The following is a 20748-nucleotide window of genomic DNA, read 5'->3' as shown; positions in this document are numbered from 1 at the left end:
TGCAGATGTGTTATACAGACTCCCGGGCAGAGCCTGTCCAGTGGGTGCAGATGTGTTATACAGACTCCCGGGCAGAGCCTGTCCAGTGGGTGCAGATGTGTTATACAGACTCCCGGGCAGAGCCTGTCCAGTGGGCGCAGATGTGTTATGCAGACTCCCGGGCAGAGCCTGTCCAGTGGGCGCAGATGTGTTATGCAGACTCCCGGGCAGAGCCTCTCCAGTGGGCGCAGATGCGCTATGCAGACTCCCGGGCAGAGCCTGTCCAGTGGGCGCAGATGTGTTATGCAGACTCCCGGGCAGAGCCTGTCCAGTGGGTGCAGATGTGTTATACAGACTCCCGGGCAGAGCCTGTCCAGTGGGCGCAGATGTGTTATACAGACTCCCGGGCAGAGCCTGTCCAGTGGGCGCAGATGTGTTATGCAGACTCGCGGGCAGAGCCTGTCCAGTGGGCGCAGATGTGTTATGCAGACTCCCGGGCAGAGCCTCTCCAGTGGGCGCAGATGCGCTATGCAGACTCCCGGGCAGAGCCTGTCCAGTGGGCGCAGATGTGTTATACAGACTCCCGGGCAGAGCCTGTCCAGTGGGCGCAGATGTTACACAGACTCCCGGGCAGAGCTTGTCCAGTGGGGGCATCCTCGCTCGGACTAACACTTATATGGAGTTAGGCCGCGCCCACTGAACGGCCGCACCACTAGTCGGAGAGCGGCCTGGACTCAATACAAGTTTATGGAGCGAGGCTCAGCCACTGGACGGGCTCTGCCCGGGAGTCTGTATAACACATACATACCCTCCGATCCTGGCTCAGAAACCAGCAAATCCCCCTGCAGTGCGTGCGCTGGGGTGGGCTCATCATTCTGCAGTCACACAGAGTGATTGCAGACTTATCAATTTGGACCAGATAATCTCTTTAACAAAATTACCATGCTGTCATAAGCAATGTGAGAGAGATATTTCCCCGGGTTGGAATATGCTTCCAGGCATGCTCAGATGTAAAAACTGCATCCGTCACTGGATTCCTGCGTTTCACAATGTGCGCAGGATCCAGTGTCCATAGGCTCCCATTCTGTGGAACGACATATAACGCGGGAGGCGTCGGAACGTTTTTCCACTGCAGACAAAAAAACGTTTCATGGAACGTTTTTTGGAAAAGACGGCTCGTCAAATTCCGCAGGATCCAGTGCACGACGGACGAAACGTGTTGCCGTCCGTCGCGATACGTCGCTACTACAAGTCTATGAGAAAATGCAGGATCCTGTTTTCTCAAAAAATGACGACGTATCTCGACAGGACTACAAAGACGGAAGTGTGAAAGAGGCTTAAGCTGTAATTGCCAAGATGCCAGATGTCTCCATGACGTAACCTGAAGCCCAGAATGTTATACGGTTCTCGTATCTAAGGCTACTTTCACACTAGCGTTAACTGCAATCCGTCACAATGCGTCATTTTGCAGAAAAAATGCATCCTGCAAAAGTGTTTGCAGGATGCGTTTTTTTTCTCCATTGACCAACATTACGCGACGCATTGTGACGGATTGCCACACGTCGCAACCGTCGCGCGACGGTTGTGCCGTGTTTTGGCCGACCGTCGGCCGCAAAAAACGTTCCATGTAACATTTTTTGCAGCCGACGGACCGTCTTTTCCGACCGCGCATGCGCGGCCGGAACTCCTCCCCCACCTCCCCGCACCTCACAATGGGGCAGCGGATGCGCTGAAAAGCAGCATCCGCTGCACCCGTTGTGCGGCGGAGGCAACGCTAGCATCGGTAACCTCGGCCCGACGCACTGCGACGGGCCGGGCCCGACGCTAGTGTGAAAGAAGCCTAATCTTCTCCTGTGTGATACACTCCACTGGGTCCTGTATCCAATCCCATCATATGTGATGCGCTCCACTGGGCCCTGTATCCAATCCCATCATATGTGATGCGCTCCACTGGGCCCTGTATCCAATCCCATCATATGTGATGCGCTCCACTGGGCCCTGTATCCAATCCCATCATATGTGATGCGCTCCACTGGGCCCTGTATCCAATCCCATCATATGTGATGCCCTCCACTGGGCCCTGTATCCAATCCCATCATATGTGATGCGCTCCACTGGGCCCTGTATCCAATCCCATCATATGTGATGCGCTCCACTGGGCCCTGTATCCAATCCCATCATATGTGATGCGCTCCACTGGGCCCTGTATCCAATCCCAACCTATGTGAGGCGCTCCACTGGGCCCTGTATCCAATCCCAACCTATGTGAGGCGCTCCACTGGGCCCTGTATCCAATCCCAACCTATGTGAGGCGCTCCACTGGGCCCTGTATCCAATCCCAACCTATGTGAGGCGCTCCACTGGGCCCTGTATCCAATCCCATCATATGTGATACGCTCTACTGGGCCCTGTATCCAATCCCATCATATGTGATACGCTCTATTGGGCCCTGTATCCAATCCCATCATATGTGATACACTCCACTGGGCCCTGTATCCAATCCCATCATATGTAATACGCTCCACTGGGCCCTGTATCCAATCCCATCATATGTGATATGCTCTATTAGGCCCTGTATCCAATCCCATCATATGTGATACGCTCCACTGGGCCCTGTATCCAATCCCATCATATGTGATGCGCTCCACTGGGCCCTGTATCCAATCCCATCATATGTGATACGCTCCACTGGGCCCTGTATCCAATCCCATTATATGTGATGCGCTCCACTGGGCCCTGTATCCAATCCCATCATATGTGATACGCTCCACTGGGCCCTGTATCCAATCCCATCATATGTGATGCGCTCCACTGGGCCCTGTATCCAATCCCATCATATGTGATGCGCTCCACTGGGCCCTGTATCCAATCCCATCATATGTAATACGCTCCACTGGGCCCTTTATCCAATCCCATCATATGTGATATGCTCTATTAGGCCCTGTATCCAATCCCATCATATGTGATACGCTCCACTGGGCCCTGTATCCAATCCCATCATATGTGATGCGCTCCACTGGGCCCTGTATCCAATCCCATCATATGTGATACGCTCCACTGGGCCCTGTATCCAATCCCATCATATGTGATGCGCTCCACTGGGCCCTGTATCCAATCCCATCATATGTGATATGCTCTATTAGGCCCTGTATCCAATCCCATCATATGTGATGCGCTCCACTGGGCCCTGTATCCAATCCCATCCTATGTGAGGCGCTCCACTGGGCCCTGTATCCAATCCCATCATATGTGATGCGCTCCACTGGGCCCTGTATCCAATCCCATCATATGTGATGCGCTCCACTGGGCCCTGTATCCAATCCCATCCTATGTGATGCGCTCCACTGGGCCCTGTATCCAATCCCATCATATGTGATACGCTCTATTGGGCCCTGTATCCAATCCCATCATATGTTCCGGATACGGTCCAGTGTGTGATAGTGAGCAGCGAACAGAATGAATAGAATCCGCGCTGACGGCCGTCCTCAGTGACACTGTCCACATCTCGGTATCACTTTGCAGTCACCAACAAAATGGCTCCTCACTGAGCTCCTAAACTTCATCCTCTTATCGTTGTACAAACGCCCAGAAGGGAAGGAGTGATGTCACATGTGATCAGACCCCGCCCACATTTACTGCAATGTGAGCTGGTTGTGCACTTGGTTTTCATGGCAAATTTCAGTAGCTGCTCCCCCTAGTGTTTAAAACTGGAAATGCCAAACTATTTTACATTATTTTTCATATTTTATACCATAAAAAATTACTTTTTTAAAATTAACACATTAATACTTAACATTTTTTTTCAGATGTGGAATTTTTTTTTATGGCACCTTAATTTTGAAAGCTGTTTACCCCAATGTCCCACTTTATTGTGTATGCGGCACTACTGGTGACAGCAGGGCAGCACATTCATATTCATAGCAGTGATTTGATTCATGTGATTGCGGCCGGTGTAATGGAGTAGGCTTGCTTTGGCTCCGTACATGTGTAAATGAACGCCATTGTGTTACCGCCAAGACATGACTTATTAAAAGCTGTGGATGTGAGAATGTCACAGTTAACATTCAACGATTGAATCCTTTATTTTTCCTCCCAATCAGTATGAGCACTTCAGAGCAGAGGAGGAAGAAAAAATTAAATCCCACGGTCAAGATGTGGATTCCTCTGTTTACTTCATGAAGCAGACAATAAGCAACGCCTGTGGAACAATCGGCCTCATTCATGCAGTGGCAAATAACAGGGACAAGCTCGGCTTCGGTAAATGATTCTCATAGCTGAATATGTCCACCAGGTGGCGCTGTAAGACTCCACCAGAGCTGTCCTCTTTATAGTTACCTTTTCTAGTTTTACATTGAAGTTTTAAAACTTTCCTTATTGTAGGCAAATAATTAACTGTGTCTGTGTGTCCAGTCGATGTGGCCAGAATTAAATGGGCCGTCCAGTTGGAAGGAGTTTAGGGGATAGGGAACTTGTTTTTTTTGTTTGTTTTTTTTAATCAAAAAATTCATCCCACTACACACTGTGACCCTATTCAGGACAGGCCTTTCCTCTAGTATTAAAAACAGATGTAGATTATTTGGGATCTGACTACTGGAACCAGCACTGATCTCCAGAACGGGCCACTTTTGTCCTTGTTAGAATAGAGTGGCAGTGTGCGCGTGTCACTCCCATCCCATCATTCTCATTTAGGCTGCTGGGGCAATTTCTCCAGTAGTCCTTTAAAGAATGACTGAAGTGCACCTGAAGCATGCACACTGCCACTGTCATGGGTATAAGTGCCCTGTTTGGTGATCTGCTCCCAGCTGTCAGACCTTGTCACCTCTAGAAACACTAGTTTCCTGTAGGTATAATGGTAATCTGTAGGTGCATAGCCTTTAAAGCAGGGGTGGTGAACCTCAGGCCCCAGGGCCATTTACGGCCCTCGACGACCTTTTATCAGGCCCCCGTGCAGAATCTCGGGGACCGCATTCTTGGGCAGGGAGCTGTATTTTGATTGCCCCAGCTCATTAATTTCTTCTTGCTCTGTTAGCGCACACACATGCAGTGTTCACCACTGAACACTGAAGGGCATGCAATGAAAGATTACGTCCTGATGCCAGGGTCAGGATGCACTTTGTGGGTGGGGTTTGTACAGCCCCCAAAGGATGGTATAAATATCAATGCAACAGCACCATTCTCTAGGACGCCCTACAATATGGTAAAACCGATCAATAGAATGTCAGAAAAGGCATTGCAGTAATATACCCCCTCAGTGCCATGATATCCAGAAATCATCCCAATATATGTCCCAAATCAGATTTCTTGATGACATTTGACATGACAGTATTTTTCTTCTAGAAAATGACTCTGCTTTGAAAAAGTTTCTGGATGATTCCACCTCATTAAGTCCTGAAGAAAGAGCCAAATTTTTAGAAAAAGATGAGGTAAGTACAAGTATAAGTGCTGTGCTGCATCCCACCAGGAGGCTTCATTCCAGGCATGGGACCTTGTAAGGGCCAGTCTTGGTGATTTCTGCTCTCGAGGCGCGTGTGGCTGAATGCGAACTATGTACATTGTTCTGTTCATAAGAGTATTCCGCTTTTATGTAAATGAAGATTAATCATTGTACAGTAAACATTACTTTCTCATTCCCAGGATTTTTAAGATCCTTTCTCTGACAGTGAAAGCTTTCCATATTTACATCCAGAGGCTGAAAGCACGTACACACGTTAAACTTCTCACAGCTGACACTGTCAGAGCTGCTGCTGGTTTGTCCTGGTGGGCTGCCGGATCAGCTGGCTCCAGTGGAAATAAATGGAACACTCTGGTGCATTCCGTAACTCACGAGGACAAATCTGGCGCATTGTGGGGCATGCAGCGGAGCACACATTGCGGGCATGCAGCGGGGCATACATTGCGGGGCATTCAGCGGGGCGTACATTGCGGGGCATGCAGCGGGGCGCATATTGCGGGCATGCAGCGGGACGCACATTGCGCAGGGCATGCAGCGGAGCACACATTGCGGGCATGCAGCGGGGCGTACATTGCGGGGCATGCAGCGGGGCGCATATTGCGGGCATGCAGCGGGACGCACATTGCGCAGGGCATGCAGCGGAGCACACATTGCAGGGCATGCAGCGGAGCACACATTGCGGGGCATGCAGCGGAGCGCACATTGCGGGGCATGCAGCGGAGCGCACATTGCGGGGCATGCAGCGGGAGCGCACATTGCGGGGCATGCAGCGGGAGCGCACATTGCGGGGCATGCAGCGGATCGCACATTGCGGGGCATGCAGCGGGGTCGCACATTGCGGGGCATGCAGCGGGGTCGCACATTGCGGGGCATGCAGCGGGGTCGCACATTGCGGGGCATGCAGCGGAGCACACATTGCGGAGCGCGCATTGCGGGGCGCACATTGCGGGCATGCAGCGGAGCGCACATTGCGGGGCGCGCCTTGCGGAGCGCACATTGCGGGGCGAGCGTTGCTGGGCATACCACAGGGAGCACATTACACGGTGTGCCTTGCGGGGCGTGCATCCTGCAGTGTTATGTTCTGTATGCACTCCAGTCGTGCAGACTATAAAGCGATCTGCAGGGGGAACCCCGCCATTAGATCTAGCACCTCCCTGTTCTAACCTAGTGCGTTATAAGTGGTATTTATCCCTCCATTTCTTCACACTGTCAGGAAGTCTTAATTAGTAGGAAATCTATTTTCAGGTGTCAAAACCTGGGTGCAGTTTATTGTTGGGTGCTTCTTAGGGGCCCAAAAATATTCTAAAAATTGTACTTGAGCATGTATGTGGAAATCAAAAAATGTAATGCATCTCACGTGTATAATTATTGGGTAGATTGCTGATCTTTGAGCCCTGAAAGCCTTGCGTGGCCGTGTACATGCCTGTACTCCTGTGGTCCAGTCACTGCCAGGCCGCTACTTACAGGACTATTGTGCTCTTCCATTCCAGAGTATTCGGGTTACACATGAGAGCAGCGCTCAGGAGGGACAGACGGAGGTAAGACTTCTTGTTTTGTGTTTTGTGCCCAGTTCTTGTCGTGCCAGCTTTGTGGGAACAGACCTGACACTGATACTGTTCATTCAGATGTAAGCGAATCCCCGTGTGGGAATCTGTTGGCGTAGATGGTCTCTTGTATAATCCTCATTCTGCCGCTATGTAAATGTTTGCAGCATCACATGACATGAAATGGCTTCATAATAAGTTCCCAAACCACTGCTGGCATGAGGGAAAGTGTTGATGGTCCCTCCAGAGCCCTCCGGCATGGAGCCGGGACATCGAGCCCCCTCCTGTATCGGAGGCCTTTTCAGACTCTACTGTAAGATGTGGGGATGTACAGTGAATAAATTCATGGTCTCATATTAACCCCTCCACCTCTGCAGTAATTGCCCCTTTAATAGATAAGGCGGGGTGGTGAGGGACGGCTGACACTGAAGGTAACCATGGAGGGACGGTAATCACAGGGCCAAGTGTCTGTCTGGTACTTAGTGGTAATGTTCTAATGCATATATACACCACACGTACCCATCTGTACCGATGTGTCTCCCTGTTATGGGACTATTTGATCTCCAAAACTGAGAGATGGCAGTGTATAATTGCCACCGAGCACATAAAGCAGAATTCCCATCTCCAAAATGCTATGCCGGTATGTAACAGCAATTTATCTCCAATTAGGAATGTAAGTTATCAGGAGAACTACCGTATATACTCGAGTATAAGCCGAGATTTTCAGCCCAAATTTTTGGGCTGAAAGTGCCCCTCTCGGCTTATACTCGAGTCATGGTCTGTGGCAGGGTCGGCGGGTGAGGGGGGAGAGGTCTGAGGCATACTTACCTGCTCCCGGCGATCCTGACGCTCCCCCTGCCCGTCACAGTGTCTTCGGGTGCCGCAGCTCTTCCCCTGTACAGCGGTCACGTGGGACCGCTCATTAACCCCTTCCCGACCCATGACGCCACGTAGGCGTCATGAAAGTCGGTGCCAATCCGACCCATGACGCCTATGTGGCGTCATGGAAAGATCGCGTCCCTGCAGATCGGGTGAAAGGGTTAACTCCCATTTCACCCGATCTGCAGGGACAGGGGGAGTGGTAGTTTAGCCCGGGGGGGTGGCTTCACCCCCCCGTAGATCGCTCTGATTGGCAGTTTCACTTTCAATAGCCAATCAGAGCGATTTGTAATATTTCACCTATTATAACTGGTGAAATATTACAATCCAGCCATGGCCGATGCTGCAATATCATCGGCCATGGCTGGAAACACTAATGTGCCCCCACCCCACCGATCGCCCCCCCCCAGCCCTCCGATCTGTCCGGTATACTGCTCCGGCTCCCCTCCGTCCTGTGCTCCGCTCCCCCCGTGCTCCAATCACCCCCCCTGCACTCCGATCCACCCCCCTCCCCCCCCGTGCTCCGTTCCACCCCTCCCGTGCTCCGTTCCACCCCTCCCGCACTCCGATCCACCCCTCCCGCGCTCCGATCCACCCCTCCCGCGCTCCGATCCACCCCCCCATGCTCCGATTTCCCCCCCCCCCCCCCCCCCCCCCGTGCTCCCCCTCACCCCATCATACTTACCGATCCTGCCGGGGTCCGTCCGTCTTCTCCCTGGGCGCCGCCATCTTCCAAAATGGCGGGCGCATGCGCAGATTCGTTCCAAAGTGCATTTTGATCACTGAGATTATATCTCAGTGATCAAAATAAAAAAAATAAATGACTCCCCCCTCCCCCCCCCCTTCCCCTTTGTCACCCCCATAGGTAGGGACAATAAAAAAATAAAGATTTTTTTTTTTCCACTAGAATAGGGGTAGGGGTAGGGTTAGGGTTTCGGTATGTGCACACGTATTCTGGTCCTCTGCGGATTTTTCCGCTGCGGATTTGATAAATCGGCAGTGCTAAACCGCTGCGGATTTATGGCGGATTTACCGCGTTTTTTCTGCGCATTTCACTGCGGTTTTACAACTGCGATTTTCTATTGGAGCAGTTGTAAAACCGCTGCGGAATCCGCACAAAGAAGTGACATGCTGCGGAATGTAAACCGCTGCGTTTCCGTGCAGTTTTTCCGCAGCATGTGTACAGCGATTTTTGTTTCCCATAGGTTTGCATTGAACTGTAAACTCATGGGAAACTGCTGCGGATCCGCAGCGTTTTCCGCAGCGTGTGCACATACCTTTAGAATTAGGCCATGTGCACACGGTGCGGATTTGGCTGCGGATTCGCAGCAGTGTTCCATCAGGTTTACAGTACCATGTAAACCTATGGAAAACCAAATCCGCTGTGCCCATAGTGCGGAAAATACCGCACGGAAATGCTGCGTTGTATTTTCCGCAGCATGTCAATTCTTTGTGCGGATTCCGCAGCGTTTTACACCTGTTCCTCAATAGGAATCCGCAGGTGAAATCCGCACAAAAAACACTGGAAATCTGCGGAAAATCCGCAGGTAAAACGCAGTGCCTTTTACCCGCGGATTTTTCAAAAATGATGCTGAAAAATCTCACACGAATCCGCAACGTGGGCACATAGCCTTAGGGTTAGGGTTGGAATTAGGGTTGTGGTTAGGGGTGTGATTAGGGTTATGGCTACAGTTGGGATTAGGGTTAGGGGTGTGGGGGGGTTAGTGTTGGAGGTAGAATTGAGGGGTTTCCACTGTTTAGGCACATCAGGGGTCTCCAAACGCAACATGGCGCCACCATTGATTCCAGCCAATCTCATATTCAAAAAGTCAAATGGTGCTCCCTCAATTCCGAGCCCCGACGTGTGCCCAAACAGTGGTTTACCCCCACATATGAGGTACCAGCATACTCAGGACAAACTGCGCAACAATTACTGGGGTCCAATTTCTCCTGTTACCCTTGTGAAAATAAAAAATGCTTGCTAAAACATCATTTTTGAGGAAAGAAAAATGATTTTTTATTTTCACGGCTCTGCGTTGTAAACGTCTGTGAAGCACTTGGGGGTTCAAAGTGCTCACCACATATCTAGATAAGTTCCTTGGGGGGTCTAGTTTCTAAAATGGTGTCACTTGTGGGGGGTTTCTACTGTTTAGCCACATCAGGGGCTCTGCAAACGCAACGTGACGCCCACAGAGCATTCCATCAAAGTCTGCATTTCAAAACGTCACTACTTCAATTCCGAGCCCCGGCATGTGCCCAAACAGTAGTTTACCCCCACATATGGGGTATTACCGTACTCAGGAGAAACGGGACAACAAATATTGGGGTCAAATTTCTCCTGTTACCCTTGGAAAAATTAAAAAATTCTGGGCTAAATAATTATTTTTGCACTTGGGGGTTCAAAGTCCTCACCACACATCTAGATTAGTTCCTTTGGGGGTCTAGTTTCCAAAATGGCGTCATTTCTGGGGGATCTCCAATGTTTAGGCACACAGGGGCTCTCCAAACGTGACATGGTGTCCGCTAATGATTGGAGCTAATTTTCCATTTAAAAAGCCAAATGGCGTGCCTTCCCTTCCGAGCCCTGCCGTGCGCCCAAACAGTGGTTTACCCCCACATGTGAGGTATTGGTGTACTCAGGAGAAATTGCCCAACAAATTTTAGGATCCATTTTATCCTGTTGTCCATGTCAAAATGAAAAAATTGAGGCTAAAAGAATTTTTTTGTGAAAAAAAAGTACTTTTTCATTTTTACGGATCAATTTGTGAAGCACCTGGGGGTTTAAAGGGCTCACTATGCATCTAGATAAGTTCCTTGGGGCGTCTAGTTTCCAAAATGGGGTCACTTGTGGGGAACTCCAATTTTTAGGCACACGGGGGCTCTCCAAACGTGACATGGTGTCCGCTAAAGAGTGGAGCCAATTTTTGATTCAAAAAGTCAAATGGCGCTCCTTCCCTTCCAAGCCCTGCCGTGCGCCCAAACAGTGGTTTACCCCCACATATGAGGTATCAGCGTACTCAGGACAAATTGGACAACAACTTTCGTGGTTCAGTTTCTCCTTTTACCATTGGGAAAATAAAAAAATTGTTGCTGAAAGATCATTTTTGTGACTAAAAAGTTAAATGTTCATTTTTTCCTTCCATGTTGCTTCTGCTGCTGTGAAGCACCTGAAGGGTTAATAAACTTCTTGAATGTGGTTTTGAGTACCTTGAGGGGTGCAGTTTTTAGAATGGTGTCACTTTTGGGTATTTTCAGCCATATAGACCCCTCAAACTGACTTCAAATGTGAGGTGGTCCCTAAAAAAAATGGTTTTGTAAATTTCGTTGTAAAAATGAGAAATCGCTGGTCAAATTTTAACCCTTATAACTTCCTAGCAAAAAAAAATGTTGTTTCCAAAATTGTGCTGATGTAAAGTATACATGTGGGAAATGTTATTTATTTATTAACTATTTTGTGTCACATAACTCTCTGGTTTAACAGAATAAAAATTAAAAATGTGAAAATTGCGAAATTTTCGCCAAATTTCCGTTTTTATCACAAATAAACGCATAATTTATTGACCTAAATTTACCACTAACATGAAGCCCAATATGTCACGAAAAAACAATCTCAGAACCGCTAGGATCCGTTGAAGCGTTCCTGAGTTATTACCTCATAAAGGGACACTGGTCAGAATTGCAAAAAACGGCAAGGTCTTTAACCCCTTCCCGACCCATGACGCCACGTAGGCGTCATGAAAGTCGGTGCCATTCCGACCCATGACGCCTATGCGGCGTCATGGAAAGATCGCGTCCCTGCAGATCGGGTGAAAGGGTTAACTCCCATTTCACCCGATCTGCAGGGACAGGGGGAGTGGTAGTTTAGCCCAGGGGGGGTGGCTTCACCCCCTCGTGGCTACGATCGCTCTGATTGGCTGTTGAAAGTGAAACTGCCAATCAGAGCGATTTGTAATATTTCACCCATTATAACGGGTGAAATATTACAATCCAGCCATGGCCGATGCTGAAATATCATCGGCCATGGCTGGAAATACTAGTGTGCCCCCACCCCACCCCTCCGATCGCCCCCCCCACCCCCCCGATCTGGCCGGTACACTGCTCCGGCTCCCCTCCGCCCTGTGCTCCGCTCCCCCCCGTGCTCGTGTCCGCTCCCCCCGTGCTCCAATCACCCCCCCTGCACTCCGATCCACCCCCCCCCCCGTGCTCCGTTCCACCCCCCCGTGCTCCGTTCCAGCCCCCCCCGTGCTCCGTTCCACGCCCCCCGCGCTCCGTTCCACCCCCCCGTGCTCCGATTCCCCCCCCCGTGCTCCGATTCCCCCCCCCCCGTGCTCCGATCCCCCCCCCCCCCCCCGTGGTCCCCTCCCACCCTATCATACTTACCGATCCAGCCGTGGTCCCGTCCGTCTTCTCCCGGGCGCCGCCATCTTCCAAAATGGCGGACGCATGCGCAGTGCGCCCGCCGAATCTGCCGGCCGGCAGATTCGTTCCAAAGTGCATTTTGATCACTGAGAGAGATTATATCTCAGTGATCAAAATAAAAAAAATAATAAATGACCCCCCCCCTTTGTCACCCCCATAGGTAGGGACAATAAAAAAATAAAGACATTTTTTTTTTTCCACTAATGTCAGAATAGGGTTAAAGGTAGGGTTAGGGGTAGGGCTAGGGGTAGGGCTAGGGTTAGGGGTAGGGGTAGGGTTAGGGCTAGGGTTAGGGTTTCGGTATGTGCACACGTATTCTGGTCCTCTGCGGATTTTTCCGCTGCGGATTTGATAAATCCGCAGTGCTAAACCGCTGCGGATTTATGGCGGATTTACCGCGTTTTTTTCTGCGCATTTCACTGCGGTTTTACAATTGCGATTTTCTATTGGAGCAGTTGTAAAACCGCTGCGGAATCCGCACAAAGAAGTGACATGCTGCGGAATGTAAACCGCTGCGTTTCCGTGCAGTTTTTCCGCAGCATGTGTACAGCGATTTTTGTTTCCCGTAGGTTTACATTGAACTGTAAACTCATGGGAAACTGCTGCGGATCCGCAGCGTTTTCCGCAGCGTGTGCACATACCTTTAGAATTAGGCTATGTGCACACGGTGCGGATTTGGCTGCGGATTCGCAGCAGTGTTCCATCAGGTTTACAGTACCATGTAAACATATGAAAAACCAAATCCGCTGTGCCCATGGTGCGGAAAATACCGCGCGGGAACGCTGCGTTGTATTTTCCGCAGCATGTCAATTCTTTGTGCGGATTCCGCAGCGTTTTACACCTGTTCCTCAATAGGAATCCGCAGGTGAAATCCGCACAAAAAACACTGGAAATCCGCGGAAAATCCGCAGGTAAAACACAGTGCCTTTTACCCGCAGATTTTTCAAAAATGGTGCGGAAATATCTCACACGAATCCGCAACGTGGGCACATAGCCTTAGGGTTAGGGTTGGAATTAGGGTTGTGGTTAGGGTTAGGGGTGTGTTGGGGTTAGTGTTGTGGTTAGGGGTGTGTTGGGGTTAGGGTTGTGATTAGGATTATGGCTACAGTTGGGATTAGGGTTAGGGGTGTGTTGGGGTTAGTGTTGGAGGTAGAATTGATGGGTTACCACTGTTTAGGCACATCAGGGGTCTCCAAACGCAACATGGCGCCACCATTGATTCCAGCCAATCTCGTATTCAAAAAGTCAAATGGTGCTCCCTCACTTCCGAGCCCTGACGTGTGCCCAAACAGTGGTTTACCCCCACATATGGGGTACCAGCATACTCAGGACAAACTGCGCAACAATTACTGGGGTCCAATTTCTCCTTTTACCCTTGTGAATCTAAAAAAATGCTTGCTAAAACATAATTTTTGAGGAAAGAAAAATGATTTTTTATTTTCACGGCTCTGCGTTGTAAACGTCTGTGAAGCACTTGGGGGTTCAAAGTGCTCACCACATATCTAGATAAGTTCCTTGGGGGGTCTAGTTTCTAAAATGGGGTCACTTGTGGGGGGTTTCTACTGTTTAGGCACACCAGGGGCTCTGCAAACGCAACGTGACACCCGCAGACCATTTCTTCAAAGTCTGCATTTCAAAAGTCACTACTTCCCTTCTGAGCCCCGACGTGTGCCCAAACAGTGGTTTACCCCCACATATGGGGTATCAGCGTACTCAGGAGAAACTGGACAACAACTTTTGGGGTCCAATTTCTCCTGTAACCCTTGGGAAAATAAAAAATTCTGGGCTAAATAATTATTTTTGAGGAAAGAAAACGTATTTATTATTTTCACGGCTCTGCATTATAAACTTCTATGAAGCACTTGGGGGTTCAAAGTGCTCACCACACATCTAGATAAGTTCCTTTCAGGGTCTAGTTTCCAAAATGGGGTCACTTGTGGGGGGTTTCTACTGTTTAGGCACATCAGGGGCTCTGCAAACGCAACGTGACGCCCGCAGAGCATTCCATCAAAGTCTGCATTTCAAAACGTCACTACTTCAATTCCAAGCCCCGGCATGTGCCCAAACAGTAGTTTACCCCCACATATGGGGTATCACCGTACTCAGGAGAAACTGGACAACAAATATTGGGGTCAAATTTCTCCTGTTACCCTTGGGAAAATAAAAAATTGCAGGCTAAAAGATCATTTTTGAGAAAATAATTTTTTTTTTTATTTTCATGGCTCTGCGTTATAAACTTCTGTGAAGCACTTGGGGGTTCAAAGTCCTCACCACACATCTAGATTAGTTCCTTTGGGGGTCTAGTTTCTAAAATGGTGTCATTTCTGGGGGATCTCCAATGTTTAGGCACACAGGGGCTCTCCAAACGTGACATGGTGTCCGCTAATGATTGGAGCTAATTTTCCATTTAAAAAGCCAAATGGCGTGCCATCCCTTCCGAGCCCTGCCGTGCGCCCAAACAGTGGTTTACCCCCACATATGGGGTATCAGCGTACTCAGGACAAACTGGACAACAATATTTGGGGTCCAATTTCTCCTATTATCCTTGGCAAAATAGGAAATTCCAGGCTAAAAAATCATTTTTGAGGAAAGAAAAATTATTTTTTATTTTCATGGCTCTGCGTTATAAACTTCTGTGAAGCACCTGGGGGTTTAAAGTGCTCACTAGGCATCTAAATTAGTTCCTTGGGGGGTCTAGTTTCCAAAATGGGGTCACTTGTGGGGGAGCGCCAATGTTTAGGCACACAGGAGCTATCCAAAGGCGACATGGTGTCCGCTAACGATGGAAATAATTTTTCATTCAAAAAGTCAAATGGCGCTCCTTCCCTTCCGAGCCTTACCATGTGCCCAAACAGTGGTTTACCTCCACATGTGATGTATTGGTGTACTCAGGAGAAATTGCCCAACACATTTTAGGATCCATTTTATCCTGTTGCCCATGTGAAAATGAAAAAATTGAGGCTAAAAGAATTTTTTTGTGAAAAAAAAGTACTTTTTCATTTTTACGGATCAATTTGTGAAGCACCTGGGGGTTCAAAGTGCTCACTATGCATCTAGATAAGTTCCTTGGGGCGTCTAGTTTCCAAAATGGGGTCACTTGTGGGGGAGCTCCAATTTTTAGGCACACGGGGGCTCTCCAAACGTGACATGGTGTCCGCTAAAGAGTGGAGCCAATTTTTGATTCAAAAAGTCAAATGGCGCTCCTTCCCTTCCAAGCCCTGCCGTGCGCCAAAACAGTGGTTTACCCCCACATATGAGGTATCAGCGTACTCAGGACAAATTGGACAACAACTTTCGTGGTTCAGTTTCTCCTTTTACCATTGGGAAAATAAAAAAATTGTTGCTAAAAGATAATTTTTGTGACTAAAAAGTTAAATGTTCATTTTTTCCTTCCATGTTGCTTCTGCTGCTGTGAAGCACCTGAAGGGTTAATAAACTTCTTGAATGTGGTTTTGAGTACCTTGAGGGGTGCAGTTTTTAGAATGGTGTCACTTTTGGGTATTTTCAGCCATATAGACCCCTCAAACTGACTTCAAATGTGAGGTGGTCCCTAAAAAAAATGGTTTTGTAAATTTCGTTGTAAAAATGACAAATCGCTGGTCGAATTTTAACCCTTATAACTTCCTAACAAAAAAAAATTTTGTTTCCAAAATTGTGCTGATGTAAAGTAAACATGTGGGAAATGTTATTTATTAACTATTTTGTGTCACATATCTCTCTGGTTTAACAGAATAAAAATTCAAAATGTGAAAATTGCGAAATTTTCAAACTTTTCGCCAAATTTCCGTGTTTATCACAAATAAATGCAGAATTTATTGACCTAAATTTACCACTAACATGATGCCCAATATGTCACGAAAAAACATTCTCAGAACCGCTAGGATCCGTTGAAGCGTTCCTGAGTTATTACCTCATAAAGGGACACTGGTCAGAATTGCAAAAAACGGCAAGGTCTTTAAGGTCAAAATAGGCTGGGACTTGAAGGGGTTAAGGTCAAAATAGGCTGGGTCATGAAGGGGTTAAACTTATGAATATGGACTCCACTCCCATAGGGGTGGAGCCGCATATTCATTCCTCTAATGAGCGGTAACGGTGACCGCTGATAGAGGAAGAGGCTGCGGCACCCGGAGACCAGCTGTCCGGGAGAAGGAGCCAGGGACGCCGGGAGCAGGTAAGTATCGCATATTCACCTGTCCCCGTTCCACACGCCGGGCGCCTCTCCATCTTCCCGGCGCCGCTCTATCTTCCCGGCGTCTCTCCGCTCTGACTGTGCAGGTCAGAGGGCGCGATGACGCATTAAGTGTGTGCGCCGCCCTCTGCCTGATCAGTCAGTGCGGAGAGACGCCGGGACCGGACGCTGGGGAGCTGCAAGCAAGAAAGGTGAGTGTTTTTTTTTTTTTTTTTTTTTTTTTTATTGCAGCAGCGTTATATATGGCACAGATTTATGTGGAGCATCTATGGGGCGATAATGAACGGTGCAGAGCATATAGGGCACAGATTTATAATGAGCATCTATGGGGCCATAATGACCAGTGCAGAGCATTCTATATGGCACAGCTATATATGGATAATCTATGGGGCAATAATGAACGGTGCAGAGCATTCTATATAGCACAGTTGTATATGGAGCATCTATGGGGCAATAATGAACGGTATGGAGCATCTATTTTTATTTTTCAAATTCACCGGTAAATGCTGCATTTTCCACCCTAGGCTTATACTCGAGTCAATAAGTTTTCCCAGTTTTTTTGTGGCAAAATTAGGGGGGTTGGCTTATACTCGGGTCGGCTTATACTCGAGTATATACGGTATGTTGCTTTCCCCATGTGCAGGGCATTGCAGTAGCTTGGGTATCCATGGTTACAACCACCCGTATAGTGGCAGTTAGTTGCTAGTGGTCATAGCCATGGATAACTAAGCTACTGCAATGCCCCGCACATGGGGTAAGTGACATAGTTTAACAGAATAACTATACTACATTTCTAATTGGAGGTATTTGCTAATATTATTACTATTACACCTACTACATATGATCTTAGAGATGGGAATACCCCTTTAATGTTATGGTCTCATTCATGCAGTTTTCCATAAGGTTTTTTTGTACATATTATCTTATCGGTGGCCCAAGCAGAGCCTGAGATGTATGATGTGTCGCACGAATTGCACCCATGATTTGCATTTTATGGCATATAAAATGCAAGTGTTAGTACATCTATAGTAAATGGATCATGTCTGCCGCAGAGTACTCCACATGAGACCCCCTGGTAGTACCGCAGTGGGACTGCCTTCCTGTTGCTTTACATTAAAATTCACTATACGGGCTTGTTCAGACAGCCTTCTTCTCAGTCTGAGTTCTGTCCGTGAAAAAGAAAGACAACAATGTTGGCATCGGATTATTACTGATACATTGCAGTTTTGTAGAATAGGAAACTCTACGTAACTCTTGTAAATGATAGATGCTACTGTAAAAAAAACAGACTGCACATGGATGGCATGTAAGAAAATAATTGTCCCACTTTTACTGGATAAAGCTAAATTTAGTATTTTTTTTTTTTTTACGCTCGTGAACCTAACAGGAATGTAACCTGCAAATGCGTTTCAGACAGTGTCTTTAGTTATTGCTTAAATAAAACCGTGAACAGCTAAGCGTAATAAAGAGAATATTTCACCAGATTTTTGCTACCCCATCTGAGAGCAGCATGACGTTGGTGCATAGACCCTGATTCAAGCGATGTATCGCTTATTAGGCTGCTTGCTGGAGTTTTGATAAAATCATTGTTTTAACTTCTGCAGATCCAGCAGTTCTCCGAATGCTGAGCTCTATAACCCTGCTCACAGCACTAATTGGAAACTTTCTGCCTTTGCCATGAACACAAAGCTGCCAATCAGTGTTGGGCGGAGTTATACAGAGCTTATGAATATGGAGGACTATCATTATTTTATCAGCACAGTATCAAATCTACAACAGTAGCCTAGTAAGTGACACATTGCATGATTCAGGGTCAATGTCTCTACATCATTCTGCTCTCAGATTAGGTCATAAAAAGCTGGTGACAGATTCTTTTTAAGTTTTATCCTGTGGGTTCTGATCAATCTTGTTCAATATGGTCGTTTTATTGACGACCTGCTCCTGATATGGGATGGTACAAAGGAAAAGGCTATAGAATTGATTTCTCTTGTGAGCACAAGAGGCCCAGCACCTGCGCACTGCAGTACTTTGCTCTGCTCTCCGTAGGACAGACAAAGTACGCCTGCGCCGTAGCCGCAGCGTAAAGACAAGAAGAGGACGTCATCGTAAGAAGATGGGAGGTCCCAGATTAGACCAACGCCCATCGGACCCGGACCGCCCCTGGGTGAGTATAATCTAACCTCTTTTTCTACTCTTTCAGGTTACTTCGAGGGCTTATCTACAGCATTACAGAATGCTGTAGATAAGCCCCTGATGCTGGTGGCCGCAGCTCATCTTCGATTTTTGGGGTGACAGGTTCCCTTTAAGGTCAGTGTTCATGACTCCACCATAAGAAAGAGACTGGACAAAAATGGTCTGCATGGCAGAGTACTAAGACAAAAACCACTTCTGAGCAACTAAGTGGGTTAAGGGCTGGCTCAGGGATAGGAAACAAAGGGTGGTTATTAATGGAGCACACTCGGACTGGGTCGCGGTTAGCAGTGGGGTACCACAGGGGTCAGTATTGGGCACTCTTCTCTTTAACATATTAATGACCATGTAGGGGGCATTCAGCAGAATTTCAATATTTGCAGATGACAATAAACTCTGCAGGGTAATCAATACAGAGGAGGACAATTTTATATTACAGGATGATTTATGTAAACTAGAAGCTTGGGCTGATAAATGGCAAATGAGCTTTAATGGGGATAAATGTAAGGTCATGCACTAGGGTAGAAGTAATAAGATGTATAACTATGTGCTTAATTCTAAAACTCTGGGCAAAACCGTCAATGAAAAAGACCTGGGTGTATGGGTGGATGACAAACTCCTATTCAGTGGCGAGTGTCAGGCAGCTGCTACAAAGGCAAATAAAATAATGGGATGCATTAAAAGAGGCATAGATGCTCATGAGGAGAACATAATTTTACCTCTATACAAGTCACTAGTTCGACCACACTTAGAATACTGTGCACAGTTCTGGTCTCCGGTGTATAAGAAAGACATAGCTGAACTGGAGCGGGTGCAGAGAAGAGCAACCAAGGTTATTAGAGGACTGGGGGGTCTGCAATGCCAAGATAGATTATTACACATGGGGCTATTTAGTTTGGAAAAACGAAGACTAAGGGGTGATCTTATTTTAATGTATAAATATGTGGGGACAGTACAAAGACCTTTCTGATGATCTTTTTAATCATAGACCTAAGACAGGGACAAGGGGGCATCCTCTACGTCTGGAGGAAAGAAGGTTTAAGCATAATAACAGACGCGGGTTCTTTACTGTAAGAGCAGTGAGACTATGGAACTCTATGCCATATGATGTTGTAATGAGTGATTCATTACTTAAATTTAAGAGGGGATTGGATACCTTTCTGGAAAAGTATAATGTTGCAGGGTATATATACTAGATTCCTTGATAGGGCGTTGATCCAGGGAACTAGTCTGATTGCCGTATGGGGAGTCGGGAAGGAATTTTTTTTCCCCAAAGTGGAGCTTACTATTTTCCACATGGGTTTTTTTTTTTTTGCCTTCCTCTGGATCAACATGTTAGGGCATGTTAGGTTAGGCTATGGGTTGAACTAGATGGACTTAACGTCTTACTTCAACCTTAATAACTATGTTACTATGTTACTAATAAGATCATAAAAGCTCATCTCAGTTTTGCCATAAAACATCCTAATGAACCCAAGACTTTTCTGAGAATACTCTGTGGACTAACGAGACAAAAGTTAACTTTTTGGAAGGTGTGTGTCCCATTATACATGGTGTAGAAGTAACATAACATTTCAGAAAAGGAACATCATACCAACCGTAAAATATGGTGGTGGTAGTGTGATGCTCTGGGGCTGTTTTGCTGCTTCAGGACCTGGAAGACTTGGGTTATGTGCACACATTGCGGATTTTGCTGTGGATCCGCAGCAGTTTCTCATGAGTTTACAGTACAATGTAAACTTATGGGAAACCAAAAACGCTGTGCCCATGCTGCGGAAAAAGCCGCGTGGAAACGCAGCGGATTTTTTTCCGCAGCATGTAATTTCTTTGTGCGGAATCCGCAGCAGTTTTCCATCTGCTCCAATAGAAAACTGCAGATGGAAAACCGCAGCAGAATCTGCATTAAAGACCGCGATAAATCCGCAGTAAAAACCGCAGCAGTTTTGCACTGCGGATTTATCAAATCTGCTGCGGAAAAATCCGCAGCTGATTTTTCTACGTGTGCACATAGCCTTGTTGTGGCGAAAGAATCCATGAATTCTGCCGTCTACCAAAACATCCTGAAAGAGAATGTCCGGCCATCTTTTTGTGACCTC

The 20748-nt window shown here is 47.5% G+C and overlaps 1 protein-coding gene across 2 annotated transcripts in view; it reads left to right on the top strand.

Annotated features, from left to right (window-relative positions):
* Positions 1-20748, top strand: part of UCHL3 (ubiquitin C-terminal hydrolase L3) — a 116121-nt gene that overhangs the window by 30967 nt on the left and 64406 nt on the right. For both annotated transcript variants that reach the window (XM_069758126.1, XM_069758125.1), the window contains 3 exons: positions 4080-4236; positions 5317-5402; positions 6922-6969. In XM_069758126.1, coding sequence (XP_069614227.1) covers positions 4080-4236; positions 5317-5402; positions 6922-6969 — 291 coding nt within the window. The remainder of the gene's footprint in view (positions 1-4079; positions 4237-5316; positions 5403-6921; positions 6970-20748) is intronic.

This window comes from Ranitomeya imitator, chromosome 3, assembly GCF_032444005.1.
Source record: "Ranitomeya imitator isolate aRanImi1 chromosome 3, aRanImi1.pri, whole genome shotgun sequence".
Lineage (NCBI taxonomy): Eukaryota > Metazoa > Chordata > Amphibia > Anura > Dendrobatidae > Ranitomeya > Ranitomeya imitator.
Note: the sequence above shows the minus strand (reverse complement) of the source record. Positions and strands in the feature narration are given on the sequence as shown.